Here is a 13455-nt window from a genome sequence, read left to right on the forward strand (position 1 = left end):
TGGGGCTGTGGGCTCTGGGTGCAAGAGGGGGCTCTGGGCTGGGACCAATGGGTTCAGAGGGCAGGAGGGGGATCAAGGATGGGGCAGGCTGTTGGAGCCTGGGGGTGATGGTGGTGGTGGTGAGGGCTCTGGCTGGGGATGGTGCTAGGGATGAGGGGCTTGGGGCACAAGAGGGGGCTCTGGGCTGGGATTGAGGGATTTGAAGGGTGGGAGGGGGATCAGGTCTGTGGCAGGGGATTAGGGCATTGGGGAGGCTCAGGTGCGCAGGCTCCGGGCGGCACTTATAGCAAGTAGCTCCCGGAAGCATGTCCCCCCTCCAGCTACGAGGTGCGGCCAGGCGGTTCTGCACACTGCCCCGTCCGCAGGCGCCACCCCTGCAGCTCCCATTGGCCAGGAACCATGGCCAGTGGGAGCTGTGGGGGCGGCGCCTGTGGATGGGGTAGCGCGCAGAGTGGCCTGGCCATGCCTGCACATACTACGTAGGAGCCGAAGCGGGGTCATGCTGGCTGCTTCCTGGGAGCCACGCGGAGCGGGGCAAGCCCCACACCCCACACCCCACTCCCTGGCTGGAGCGTGGGAACAGTGCAAGCCCCAGACCCCGCTCCCCAGCAGGAGCTGAGGGCCGGATTAAATGGTCTGATGGGCCACTTGTGGCCCGCGGGCTGTAGTTTGCCCACCCCATGCTAAAGATAGGTAGATCCAATGAGTAAAATCACACTTGATCATATTTCACATTAGTCATTGATTAATAGATAAAACTGAGAGCAAATAAGGGACACCCGTTGTCTAGAAGAGTAGCAGTGCTATGGTTTTGTGTTCTCGCTGTAAATCTTGATTGGCAATGGAATTTGATGTTTGGGTGAGGGAGAAATGGATGATTACCAATGATTTTCTGATTTAAATCAAATCCTTCCAAAGCTGCTTTATGCACTAATTCGCCAAGGGCACCATTACATTTAAGTGGCTTAAAACTATCTGATCTGTTTTTTTGGCAATAGTGATAATAAACAGGCGAGTCGACCTAGCAGTGAGGAGAGGAGAGCGCGCTCTGTAGACAGGAAACATTTATTAGAAGCATCCAGAGACAGAGAGATGTCGAGCTAAAAGCTGTAGCAATGTTTCCTAATGCCACCTTGTGCTTCCATCCAAAGACCTCAAGGTGCTATTATAAATATTAACTAGTTAAGCCTCTCTTCCCTTGTTGGGAAGTGGTATCTTCTCCTGCCTGCAGATGGGGAAACTAATGCACAGAGAGATGAAGTGATTTGCTTAAAGTCATGCCAAATCACTGATAGAGCTGGGAGCAGAACTCAGTTCCTGGCTTGCAGACCCCCGCTCTATCTCTTTAACAACACTTCCCAGAAGGAATAAGGGAAGAACATCCCTAGAGCTTGCTGTGACTTCCAGTGTCGATAAAGCTATGTGGTAGTCACTCATCTGTAACATGTAACATGAAAGGCTGGTGCTTATATAGTAGTGGAATATTCTATTTTTAGAGGCTTGTGTTGCAAAACATATTGAGACCCTGAACTATGCAGGGAAATGAGTGATCCAAACACGGCCTTTGCTGGGCAGCTTGTCAGAATTAAGTCTTTGTTTTTGTTTTTTCTTGGTGCTATTTTTTTTTTTTAAGTCTAAATACTACTATTGTTTCTCTTTTCTGGGGGTAGGAGGGCATTTCACAGGGATCTGACTATGTTTACACCAGGAGAATGACTCATGGTAGGAAATGTTTATCCTATTAATCAATGCAATATTGTCCTTAATGAGGACGTTGTGATTAACCCTAACTTGTCCTGTCTCCATTAGCTACTAAGTCATGTTTAAAAGCTTGTTAGTTAACATGTTTTCCAACATGATGTGTAGTCATCACCTCAGAGCCTCTATGATTCTCCACTTTCCTGTTCTTGCATTGTAGCTGCCCTTACTTTTCAAGCTAAGGACAAGGCTGGAGGGCAGGACTTTCAGGGGTCTGCCTGTCCAACCTGCCCGGTAGTGTCCCTGCTTTCCAATACTGCTTTCCTCCCACAACCTCTACTGATATATCTCGCCCCTTCTACTTCAGCCCTGGGATCCCTGCACAGCAGAAGTGTTGGATACGTCTGTTTTTGCCATTGCTGCTAATGGATTTTTTCACTGGGTGCTGCTACGAGTATTGTCCAAACTTGGGGGCTGTAAAACTTTATGGCATGAGGAAAATGCTGCTGTGTGTCTTGGAGCGCTGCATTGATCTGAAAGCGCATACAATGCGGCATGCTTCTTGTTGGTCTGCTTGAAAGCAAAGATTCAAAGGTGTGCTTTGGCCCTGGCCGCAGCTGCATGAGCAAACAAAGTGCCCTAACTTTGCGAAGACTGTTGCAACTCTCCCCACCCTACAGTAACGCTGGTTACAGTCTAGAAGAACTTTGTACTAATCAGTGTGAAGTTCCTCATGTGCTTATAAATCGGAATCTTTCTAAGCATTTGGGTCACACGGATCACCATCCGATCTGAGCACCCAGGGAAAGGTGATCACACGGCCATAAATGATGCAAGCGAGAGGGGATTTTGTAACTTTAAATAAATCTCCAGTTAAAAGTACAGTGAAATCCGATCACTCTCTTTATACTGTGTACTTTATTATTGATGCACTTGCTATTGAGTGCATGAAACTTCGTAGACAAATACATCCACAGTTCCCTGTTCTGAGCAGCATACAAACTGAACCCAAGCCCTTGAGTGAATAAGTGGTCTCTTGGTAAAATTAGTGGCAGATTAAATTTAGATGAAATAAAAGGAAATGCTGCTTCGCATGGAATGTAATCAGCCTGTGGCACTCACAATTCCAGGAAGCTAGTGGCAAACTGGATTTTATCCACGACTGCAGAGTAACATCTGAAGTGCTACTGTGGGGCCTGAGGGGGTCATGACAGTTCTCCACCCGTGAGCCCCTTAATGCTAGGAGTAGTTTGTGGATATGAGGTGAATTTTATTTCCTTTAAAAGCATCCGATATTGGTCACTGCCGGAGGCCAGAAACTTAATGGAGTAATGGCCTAATAGCAAATCTTATGTTTCCTAAACCTACTTTCAGATAAACTTGATCGGTTGCATGTTTAATTCTAATCTTGAGGCCCTGAGAGTCTCCTCATTAAGGTCGGTCTCTAAACTCAAGCTGGCAGCTGCTGGTGATCGTTAATAAAAACAGTGATTAATTACATCAGACCTTGAGATTTCATCGCACAGTCGTGAGACCTTGAGTTGCCAGTCTGCACGCTGGAGGTTCGCAGCTGATCTGCAGTGGCATGGAAATCAGCCTTCCTGAATATTTAGGCAGGGTGTTTTTTCTGCTGACTTGTAGGCGCAGGGATGGGAGGGAAGTGGTCGTGTCAGACGGTAAACTCCAGGGGAGCTGGGGAGGAGGGAAGGGAAGAAGCGTAAACCCCCCACCCCGGACTCAAAGTTGCTATGATCAGAGAGCACAATGGAGTTGGTGTGAATCAGAGGCTCGAACAATTAAGTTGCCACTGAAGGGTTCTGAAAATTGTTTTGATAGTGTGAAGGGCTAATGAGGCGGCTGCACTGGGGGGGTGTTCGCTCGAGTGGTGGAGTCTGCAAATTGGATGCAGACAGGCTACTGTCGTTTTGAATAAGGAAGGAATCTAGATATGGCTGCAAGGTGTGATCCTGATTTTTCTATAGGTTTCAAGGGATGTTGGAAAAATGGGGTGAACCACAAGGCTTTGGGGGGGGGGGAGGCTCTTTTGATCCCCTGGTCACAGAGCACGGTTGAGAGGTGCCGTCTGTCTTTATAGTGGCTCTCTGCGGTTAGCCCGGCCCTTTTAAAGCCAGTTGCCATTCTTTGCCCTGCTCTGGATGGCCTCGGGCACGCACAACAGTGACCTAGCCAGAATGCAGTGGCACTCCCGAGGCAGGAGGGGGCTGCCCTAAGCGCTGGCAGGGATGGTGAGTCACACAGCATGCGCTGTGCGGATTGTTCTGCCCCTGGGAAAGAGAGGGCTGGTTAGCCCGTCAGGATGAGTAGGCTGCATGGCTCAGAGAACACAGGGCTTTGGAGGACGGCTCTGGTGGGCAGTGAGATTAAATGCCAGAAAACGGGATTACCCCATCGTTCTGCTAGATCCGGGATACTCCGACTGAGCCTCGCGGCCGCAGGTGGCTCTTTAATGTGTCTCCTCTTTGCAGCACATATTAAAACCCCGTGTGATTTAATTATTAACCAATCAGGATACTTTTACTATGCTGCTAACCAAGCGTAGTTGCTAAAATAATCATACTTGGTCAGTCATTTTGCTGCGAGAAAATATACAATATATCTAAATAGTAAATAATGAATTCACACAGCTGTGGCTCTTTTGGGTAATGTTGATCATTAATTTGGCACCTGACCCACTGAGGTCTGAGTATCCGTGGGCTGCATGGTCCTGAATGAGAACTCGGGCTCGAACCCCCCACTCAGATGTCTGCGTTTGGATCCAAATTGCGGTTTGCGTTCAGTTTTCTAACGTACCCAGGACTGTTAGGAAGACTGCTGATGCCTTGTCAGTTTCGAGTGGTAGCAGGAGGAAGTCGGGGTGTGAAGGAAGGCGAGGAGCCTGGCCTGTCCTTCGGCAGTGCCGCCGTTGAGTCACCGCCGTGTGACTGAGTAACCCCAAGTGCATTGCTTTAGAACAGCCCTCTGACCAAGAGTGAATTCTCGAGTTGAGAATCCCTTGTCTGGTCTTCCTGCTGCCCTGCGTGTTGTCGGGTGTCTAGCGAAAGACGCTCCAGAGATAAAGTGGCTTAAAGTTCACTGCTCTCCTGCTTGTGGGGGAGGACGCGCATTAACCTCTTCTTGTAACACCAAATACTTGATGACTGTTAAGTCACATGGCTGTAATGCCCCATGGGGAGCATCTGGTTCAATGACGGAACATCTCACTGGGTAGGGGAAGGAGAGTCGCCGGTGGAAACCAAGCCTCATGGTAAGGAGTGTGTCGTCGCTAGAACTCTGACAGCAATTCCTCGGATCTCTGGGATTGTGACTGCTGCCGGAGGGGGTGGGGTTGGAGAAACAAGGGGCCTGTCTACATCCAGGTCTGAGCAAAGATCTTAACGGGGAAGGGGGAAATGAAGCCCATCAAACAAATCCCCCTTTCATTAGTGTCAGGCCTGCTCCATGAGGAGGCTTCACCCTGTTCCTGGGGGGGAGCGAGAGCAGGGAATAAGGACTCGAAGAGTTGAGCGTTGTACAGTCAAATACACAGTCTGGTTCAGTTGGGACGTGACGGGGTTGGAATTGTGCAGCATGAAGTAGAGGCGGGGTCCTCAATCCCCGAGTAGCCATCCCTGCTCTGGGGGGACTAAGGAGTCTCGTTTGACTCCCAAAGAAGATGCATGTCCCTGGGTCAGAGCTGGCTGCAATACCAAGCTCTCCCTTGTTCCGTCTCGTGGGGTGGGGTGGAGGGTAGTGGCAGTTTGTGGGGATCTGCCTTTCAGGGGAAGGGAAGAGCTGTTTCTGCAGGGTAGCACTCAGGTGGGGTACCGAAAACCATCCGGGGTTAAATACAGCACAGGCGCACCCCTCCACCTGTGCTGCTGGTATGTGGCCTTCTTGCCCTTTGGTCCCTCCCAGGCAGGGCTTTCATGAGATGAACCAGGATCAAGGGGTCTGAGGCACTGGCCCTTCAGCGGCATTGTGGCATGGAGCATGAAGCAGGATCACTGCTTCCCCTTCAAATTCTGAGGTCAGGCTGCCAGCTGTGGGGGAGGATTTAGGCCTAGACTGGACGGCACCGCTCAGTAGGAAGGATTCTGCTACAGAAAGAAGCTGTCTTTGCAATGGGCAATCAGCTATGCCATGGGAGAGTACCTTTTGAGCAAGAAGGATTGAAGGTGCCCCATGGAAAGCATGTGCTTGGATTCCTAAGGGAAGCAGAGGTGAGAGGGCACCAAAATAATATTGTGTGGGGCACCAATATACTTATGCCCAGCCCTGCTCCCAGCTCACACTTCTAATAGGGATGCTCTTCGGGGAGGCGGGCGGAAGGATTTCTTGTGTTGCACTTCTACAAACATCTCCGCAACTGTTTCCCCCCAGGCGTGGAGCACCCTTCTTCAGCTAGTTCACAAGCCCACCTCTTCAAGTAACAATCCCGCTGTTAATAGCAGAGTTCGTAAAGGATTTTGAGAGGCTGTTTCTATGGATAAGTCCCCGCCCAAAGCTTGTGTTAAAAGTAAAACTTTGTATTATCAGAATGGAGTCAAGAACCAGATTACTACCTTGCTACTTTGCTATTCACTTTTCTCCTCCCTCCCTCCAGCCTTGTCTTTGTTCTCTCCCTTTACAATGTTAGCTCTTTGGGACAGGCCCTAGCACAGGGGACGGCAACCTTTCAGAAGTGGTGTGCCGAGCCTTCATTTATTCACTCTAATTTAAGGTTTCGCGTGCCAGTCATACATTTTAACGTTTTTAGAAGGTCTCTTTCTATAAGTCTATAATATATAACTAAACTATTGTTGTATGTAAAGTAAATAAGGTTTTTAAAATGTTTAAGAAGCTTCATTTCAAATTAAATTAAAATGCAGAGCCCCCCGGACCGGTGGCCAGGACCCGGGCAGGGTGAGTGCCACTGAAAATCAGCTTGCGTGCCGCCTTCGGCACGCATGCCATAGGTTGCCTACCCTTGCCCTAGCATTTTGTGGGAGCTACCAGAAACAAATACATAATATGACCCAGGCGGTAACCTTCAGAAGCAGTGGTACAGATACTAATTTGTCCTGAAAGACTTTAAAGAGAAGCTGTAAAAGTTTGCTTTCAAAATCACGCCCCAAATTTTATAAGATTCCAGCACCAGGGGAAAGTGTATTCAGTAGATAATCTGTACCTGCCTTCTGGGGTGTTGAACATTAATTAACATTTGTAAAGTGGTGTGTAAGTGCTAATTATTGTTATGATCAAAAATGTAATTGCTGTGTGTTAACAAAATTACCTCTCTGCGATCCTGAGAGAGAGCGAGATCTGAGCTGTTGATGCTATGTCACTCTGGCAAAGAAACAGAGAAATCTGCAATGTGGATTTCTCCCCTTTATTAGGGAGTGCAGTGGTGGTTACATTTAAAAACATGTCTGTTCTCTAGGGAATCCAGGACTTTTTTTTTTTTTTTTAAACTTCTTGTAAATCCTCTGTAGTTCATCTCTTTGAAAGGATCCAAGTCTAATAATCTCTTGAGGCAGTTTGTCTTCTGATACAGTATTTGGTGTAAAATCTGCAACTATCAAAGGAGGTGACTTGAGAATTAGTTGTTAAAGCCATTTTATGAGCTGAGAAGACACATCAGTAATAGGAAGTCTAGGGAGTGAGAGGCAAAGAGTCTTCTTATTGCAAGATGTAATTAACATGCAAACATGTGCTAATGGGAAGCTTATTACTTAAATCAGCAGAAGCCAGGCAGTCCAAGAGGATGTTGACAGGGTAGGCCTGAAGTGTCTCTATGTGCAGTGCATAGGATATGACCTAACCACACAAGTCCCTGCAGTGTTTTGACCCAGGTGTCCCTTTTGGGTCAGAACATCTGTGTGTGTTAGCACGTCAGGCCTTGTAGGGCAGATCTGTGTGAAAGGCAGTGTGGTGTTTGCATTTGGTGTTCTCTTCACCTTTATCTGATACTTGAAAAGTCTGTTGACAAGTTCAGATTCTTGGGCCTACTCGCAACTGACTAAAGGGAGGGGCTGGCGAGATCCCAGAGTAGTGTGGACAGGTGCTAGGCGAGTGTCTCTCAACCCTGACCTGCAGCGCCGTCTGCTCTTCCAGGCTTGGACCTCTCAAACAGATGAACAGCCACTGCCAATCTCACTGAATCCTGAGGTGTCTTTATGAGGTGGATATTGATCTGCTGCTGGCTAGGGTGAGGCAGGTCCCCTTTCACTTGCAATGTAACTACTATCTTTGAGTTCTTGGCATCTCCTAGAGTAGTACCATACAAACACCAGGTAATTCTTGCAATACAGCTGTGTGAGGTAGTTTATATCTGTACAAGGGGCACAATACCTATCTCAGCTTCCCTAAGTGACTCACCCAGGGCCACACAGTCAGTGGCGGGGCTGGGTTTTTATTATCGGTATGCAGTAGCACCGAGGAGCCCCAGTTGTGGACTGGAACCCCATTGTGCTAAGCACTGTACAGACACAGAACAAAGAAGGTGTCTGTCCCAAGGAGCTGACAATTTAAGTATGAGATGAGAAACAACAGGTGGATGGAGACAGAAGCGGGAGCACAAGGAGACAATAAGACAATATTGATTGGAAGGACAGGCAGTGGTCTCAGCTTATGGAGGGATTTGCAGGAGGATAGTGAAGTAGGTTTGTGGATGCTGACAGTGAGAGGCAGCATGGGGGAAAGCAAGAAGGCACTTGTTTGAAAATCTAACAAGTGGGCGATAGAGGCTGCTGTTGGCCCATCGGAGGTAGGAGTCAATATCTCGATCAGAGAATGAAAGATGATGGGATAGGCCATTAAAGGCCTTGAAAATTAAGACAAGTACTTCATGTTTGATGCAGGAGCCTCCTGTCTCCCAAATTCCTGCTCAAATCACTAGAAACACTTCCTCATCAGACAAGTTTCAGAGTAACAGCCGTGTTAGTCTGTATCCGCAAAAAGAAGAACAGGAGTACTTGTGGCACCTTAGAGACTAACAAATTTATTAGAGCATAAGCTTTCGTGGACTACAGCCCACTTCTTCGGATGCATATAGAATGGAACATATAATGAGGAGATATATATACACACATACAGAGAGCATAAACAGGTGGGAGTTGTCTTACCAACTCTGAGAGGCCAATTAATTGTTCCATTCTATAATAATAATAGAACAATTAATATGTTCTTAACAATTAATATTGTTAATTAATTAATATGTTCCATTCTATATGCATCCGAAGAAGTGGGCTGTAGTCCACGAAAGCTTATGCTCTAATAAATTTGTTAGTCTCTAAGGTGCCACAAGTACTCCTGTTCTTCTTTTTTCCTCATCAGAGAGGACAAAGTTGGTTGATGAATTATCCCAGTGTATGGCCCGTGCTTGAAACACGAACTCTGAGGAGTAAGAAAAAAACCCAACTCTCCTCCTTAAAGATGTTAATAATGTTACCGCTGCTTTTTGAATCAGAAAAGTGTCAATAGGACATTCTAGCTTCCTGGTGCCTTTTCTGAGTCTTATCATTGCCCATGGAATTTCTCCAGACAGCCAGTGCTGTTTCTCTTCTCTCTGCTGCTCTTTCTCAAACCCTGTCTTGCCTGGAAGTCGAGCATCACCCCTTGAGCAGCACCATAAAACCAAGTGTTTGTCTCTCTCCCCTGGATTGAGCTGACATCCTGCTACAAAAAAAGAGACTTCAGAGAATATATAAATACGTAATGGAGCGCTCGGATGCTCCATAATTAATCTTTCACACAGAAGAGAGCTTGTGTAAAAAAACAAACAAACAAAAAAACCCTCTGGTATGCTGCTGTTCCCTCTCCAAACTCCATCCCTGTCTAGTGGGACAGGCCTGTGTTGGGAGCACCCAGAAAAGAAATGCATCACATCAGACCTTCTAATGAGATTCTAAACTCACTTGCTTATCAGAATTCTGCAGTACTGTAACCTGTGCTTCTCCCTGGGCTTTGGAATTCATCTCTTTAGAATTGCTTAGAAACAAAAAGTCCTCTTTCCCTCAGGTCTATTTCTAGCCGGGTTCAATGCAAAATTCGACTTGCTCTTTGCACGTCGAAGGACAAGTGGACTATCGCTAGTTTTCTCACATGTTCTTAATCAGTGTGTTGGTCTTGCAGCAGGTCAAGTCTTCAAAAAAAAAAAAAAAAAAATCCACAAAGTAACGGTCTCTTTTGGCTTTCTCTAGAAAGGCAGTGAGCTATTTTAGACAGAGCATGGTATGGGAACCAGGAATTTCTGAACTCTTAGTCCTGGTTGCGTGTGATCTTGGGTAAGTTATCCCCAGCTGTAAAAAAGGGGGTACCGCTATTTATGTATCTGGCTAGGGGGCGGCGGCTGTGAGGAATTGATGGATGACTTCAAAGTACTTGGAAGTTGCAGAGGACTGTAAGTGCAAAGTGTTGTTCTAGCTGAGAACACAATGACCCTCTAACGCCGAGAACGGGGCACTGTGTACGTGTCAATGTATTATTTAGCACTCACAGATGTCTTAACTTTTTTCAGTTAGAGACTCTTCCCCATCACTCGTAGCAGTGGAAGGGCTTGTTATTACTGTTTATATAAAGTGACATCTCTCTTCTAAAGTGCTGCTATTGTCAGAAACGTGACTGTAAAAATGACTTGTAGGGCTCCGTGTTTATTCCCTCTCTGGCCCTTCCTGTCCTACAATGATCCACACAGCTGGGGAATGTGGTGGAGCACCATCAGTGTTAGAACATGGCGGCTTCTTGCATATATGGACAGGAAAAAACACATTTGAACCATGTTAAGATACCTGTCACAGTTACTGTGCAAACTGCACCTCTGAGCTGTCATCAGGTGCACCCACTCGCAGGCCTTGAGCCGTCACCCGGCTCGGGGTGGTATCACCTGGCTCTCCCACTCTCAGACCAGGCTCTGGATTGCAGGCCCATGGTACTAACTGTGATGGCCTCAGAATATCACACTTAGGGCATGTCTAGCCTAGAAACTCCCCACTGCCAGGAGCCCGGCTGTCCCCCGAGCTCCCGGCTCCCCACTGCCAGGAGCCCGGCTCGGAGCGGGGAGCCTGTGGGGAGCGGGGAGCCGGGTGGGCGTAGCCCGGCTGGGAACGGGGAGCCTGTGAGGAGCAGGGAGCCGGGTGGGCGTAGCCCGGCTGGGAGCGGGGAGCCAGGCTCCAGTGGGGAGCCATGAAATTGACAAGAATGACAGGAACAGCCGATATAAGTAACCCACAGTGTCTACGCAGACAGGGCGTCGCCCTAACGACACCAACATACGCCCTACGCATCGCGTGGCAGTGGAGTTATTCTATCGGTGCAGCAGGGCACTTACACCGGCGGGAGCAAGGCTGTAGTATGGACGCTGGCATAATTAGGTCGACGTAAGCAGCGACCTAACTCTGTAGTGTAGACCAAGGCGTAGGCTCAGGCCCTGCCGTCTTTTCCCCCCGCAAGCAGTGACTGTGGCTAATGCGGTGACCAGAAAGCCGTCTTGTGGCAAAAAGTAAATTAGAGCAAAAGCATTTGAGAGAAAACATCGTGTCCAAGTCTACCCCGAGGCTGGCTATTCCCTGGAAGTGGGAGGGCCCAGCCGCTTCAAACTCCCTCTGCGTCCTCTCTCTGGCAGCCTGTCTCCATACATAGCTGTTGACAAGTGACTCCCCTTAAAATGGACTTTAAAACTCTTTTCTCTTGCTCGCCAGGCTCCTCGCTTGGGCAAAACCAGACTTGCAGCTTCCTTGGAGACAGGCTCTTTGAAGCTAACCGCTTGCCCCGCTGTCTTGTGCCTGCGCACTGGGGTGTTCTTATCTAGATCTATTGCATTGCTTTCTGTCTGCTCTTCCCACCGCTCCCTATCAAGCAGTCACACAGGAAATTCTAAAAACCCACTATGGGACGAGAGTGACAATCTCACTGACCAGTCATATCCAGCATTCGTGAATTGCCGCACCTCAGTATTTTTTAGGAAGCAGGGTGCCGGTACCTGCCAAGGTTAAACCCGGTTCTTTACGTGATTGCAACATGGCATTTTCCTGTTGACCACAGAGAAGGGAAAAAATGATCAAGTGCAACAGGTCGCAAGTGCATTTAAACCAGGTGTTGTAGGGCAGCCTAATGCCTTCCTGATCAAACTTGCTCTGCTTACAGGTCTATTCTGAATGCCCAGCACCGCCAGCTTTCTCTGGGTGTGAAAATGCAGCTGTTCTCTCTCTCCTTTAGTCTACGTGCAGCAATAAAGATGCCGCAGTCAGAGCTTGGCTGTCGGTAGTCAATACAGGAGGCAGAATAAAATCCACCTCACTTTGCAGTTCTAACAGGAGTTTTGAAAAAAGCGTCTGTGTAGTCCGCAGCTCTGACTCAGGCGCACAGGGAGCGGCTCCGCTACACAACTTAAACACAGGCCATGCTTCTGTGAATGGCACAAAGTAACGTGAATATCCAAGAGCCGTGTGGAACGGTTAGTCCTTGGGGACCATCCATCCCCACTAGACTGACTTGTTCCACCACAGCTGGGTGGCTTGGGATTGGTCCTGGAATCCTATATTAAAGGACCCCTTGTCCGTCACTCTGCCTCTGCAAAAACATCTCCTGCGCGTCTTTCCCCAAGGCCATGCCACCCTGATCGCGTCGGTGGCAAAGGCTAAAATTCTGCGGTCAAAGAAGCAAGCAGGCCAGCTTTCTGGGCTGGCGAAGCGTGCTCTGGCGCAGGAGAGCGTGGTCCGATTTAGTTTGGAGTGAAATTGCACTTAGTGACCACCGGGATCTCTTTCAACCAGACCCTTTTGTGGCACATCCTCACTCCCCTGCAGCGAGTGTGAATGTGGGGCGTGGCAGAAAGCTAAGGGAGGCAAAAGAGGTTCCTGTGCATGTTGACAGGCTCGGAGGACAAGTGTGAAACGAGGCAGGACGCTTCCTGCTGATGACACGAGCTCTCATAAACCAAAGAGCAAATGTTGGCCTCCCCTACCGGCATTGCTTATAGCCGGGGGAATTAATTCTGTTGAATTGGAGGTGGGGGTGATTTTCAGAGGTGAAGAAGGCAGTGAGGCAGCTGGTTCCCATTTGTGTCCTTGATCATCTCTGTGGGCTGAATATATTGGAGGGGTCAGTCTCCTAGCTTGGGATCCTTTGGGGCTGCCAGGCAGTTAATAAGAATTGTCTCAGCTAGTAAAGCAAACCAAGCATCCCCTTAAGTGTCTAAAGGTCTCCATCTTCCCCACAGGTGATACGGTGACGAGCTCACAGATGCTGCCCCGATCGCTGCCGGACGTCGTTGTTTCAGCCGAGGATGAACAAGTCCAGAGACTTGCAGCATGACCTGGAGCGGAGCCTCCCAGCCATTGCGTCCATGAGCACCTCCCTCTCTCAGAGCCAGGGCTTCTCCCCGCACTATTACTTCCCCCCGGAGAAGAGGAAAGCCATCTCGGACGTCAGGAGGACTTTCTGCCTCTTTGTCACCTTCGACCTGCTGTTTGTCTCTCTGCTGTGGATAATTGAGCTGAATGTGAGTCCTGGGCCCTTTCTGGTGGGGAAGCAGTGAATGACTCTCTCCTGTTGGTTTTGGCAGGGCCGCCCAGAGGATTCAGGGGGCCTGGGGAAAAGCAATTTCGGGGGCCCCTTCCATTAAAAAAAAGTTGCAATACTATAGAATACTGTATTCTTGTGGGGGGCCCCTGCGGGGCCCAGGGCCTGGGGCAAATTGCCCCACTTGCCCCCCCTCTGGGCGGCCCTGGGTTTTGGGATGCCGTCACCCCATTCTAAAACCCTGGGGCCAGGTCCTCA

At 48.7% G+C, this 13455-nt stretch overlaps 1 protein-coding gene across 2 annotated transcripts in view; it reads left to right on the plus strand.

Annotated features, from left to right (window-relative positions):
- STARD3 (StAR related lipid transfer domain containing 3) overlaps positions 1–13455 on the plus strand; it is a 32384-nt gene that overhangs the window by 2303 nt on the left and 16626 nt on the right. The window contains exons 1-2 of one of the 2 annotated variants that reach the window (XM_034755792.1): positions 4763–4963; positions 12896–13177. In XM_034755792.1, the coding sequence (XP_034611683.1) occupies positions 12962–13177 (216 nt within the window). In that variant the 5' untranslated portion in view covers positions 4763–4963; positions 12896–12961. Of the gene's footprint in view, positions 1–4762; positions 4964–12895; positions 13178–13455 lie in introns of those variants that run through there. The other variant, XM_034755791.1, reaches the window with a different exon arrangement.

This window comes from Trachemys scripta, chromosome 23 (genome assembly GCF_013100865.1).
Source record: "Trachemys scripta elegans isolate TJP31775 chromosome 23, CAS_Tse_1.0, whole genome shotgun sequence".
Taxonomy (NCBI): domain Eukaryota; kingdom Metazoa; phylum Chordata; order Testudines; family Emydidae; genus Trachemys; species Trachemys scripta.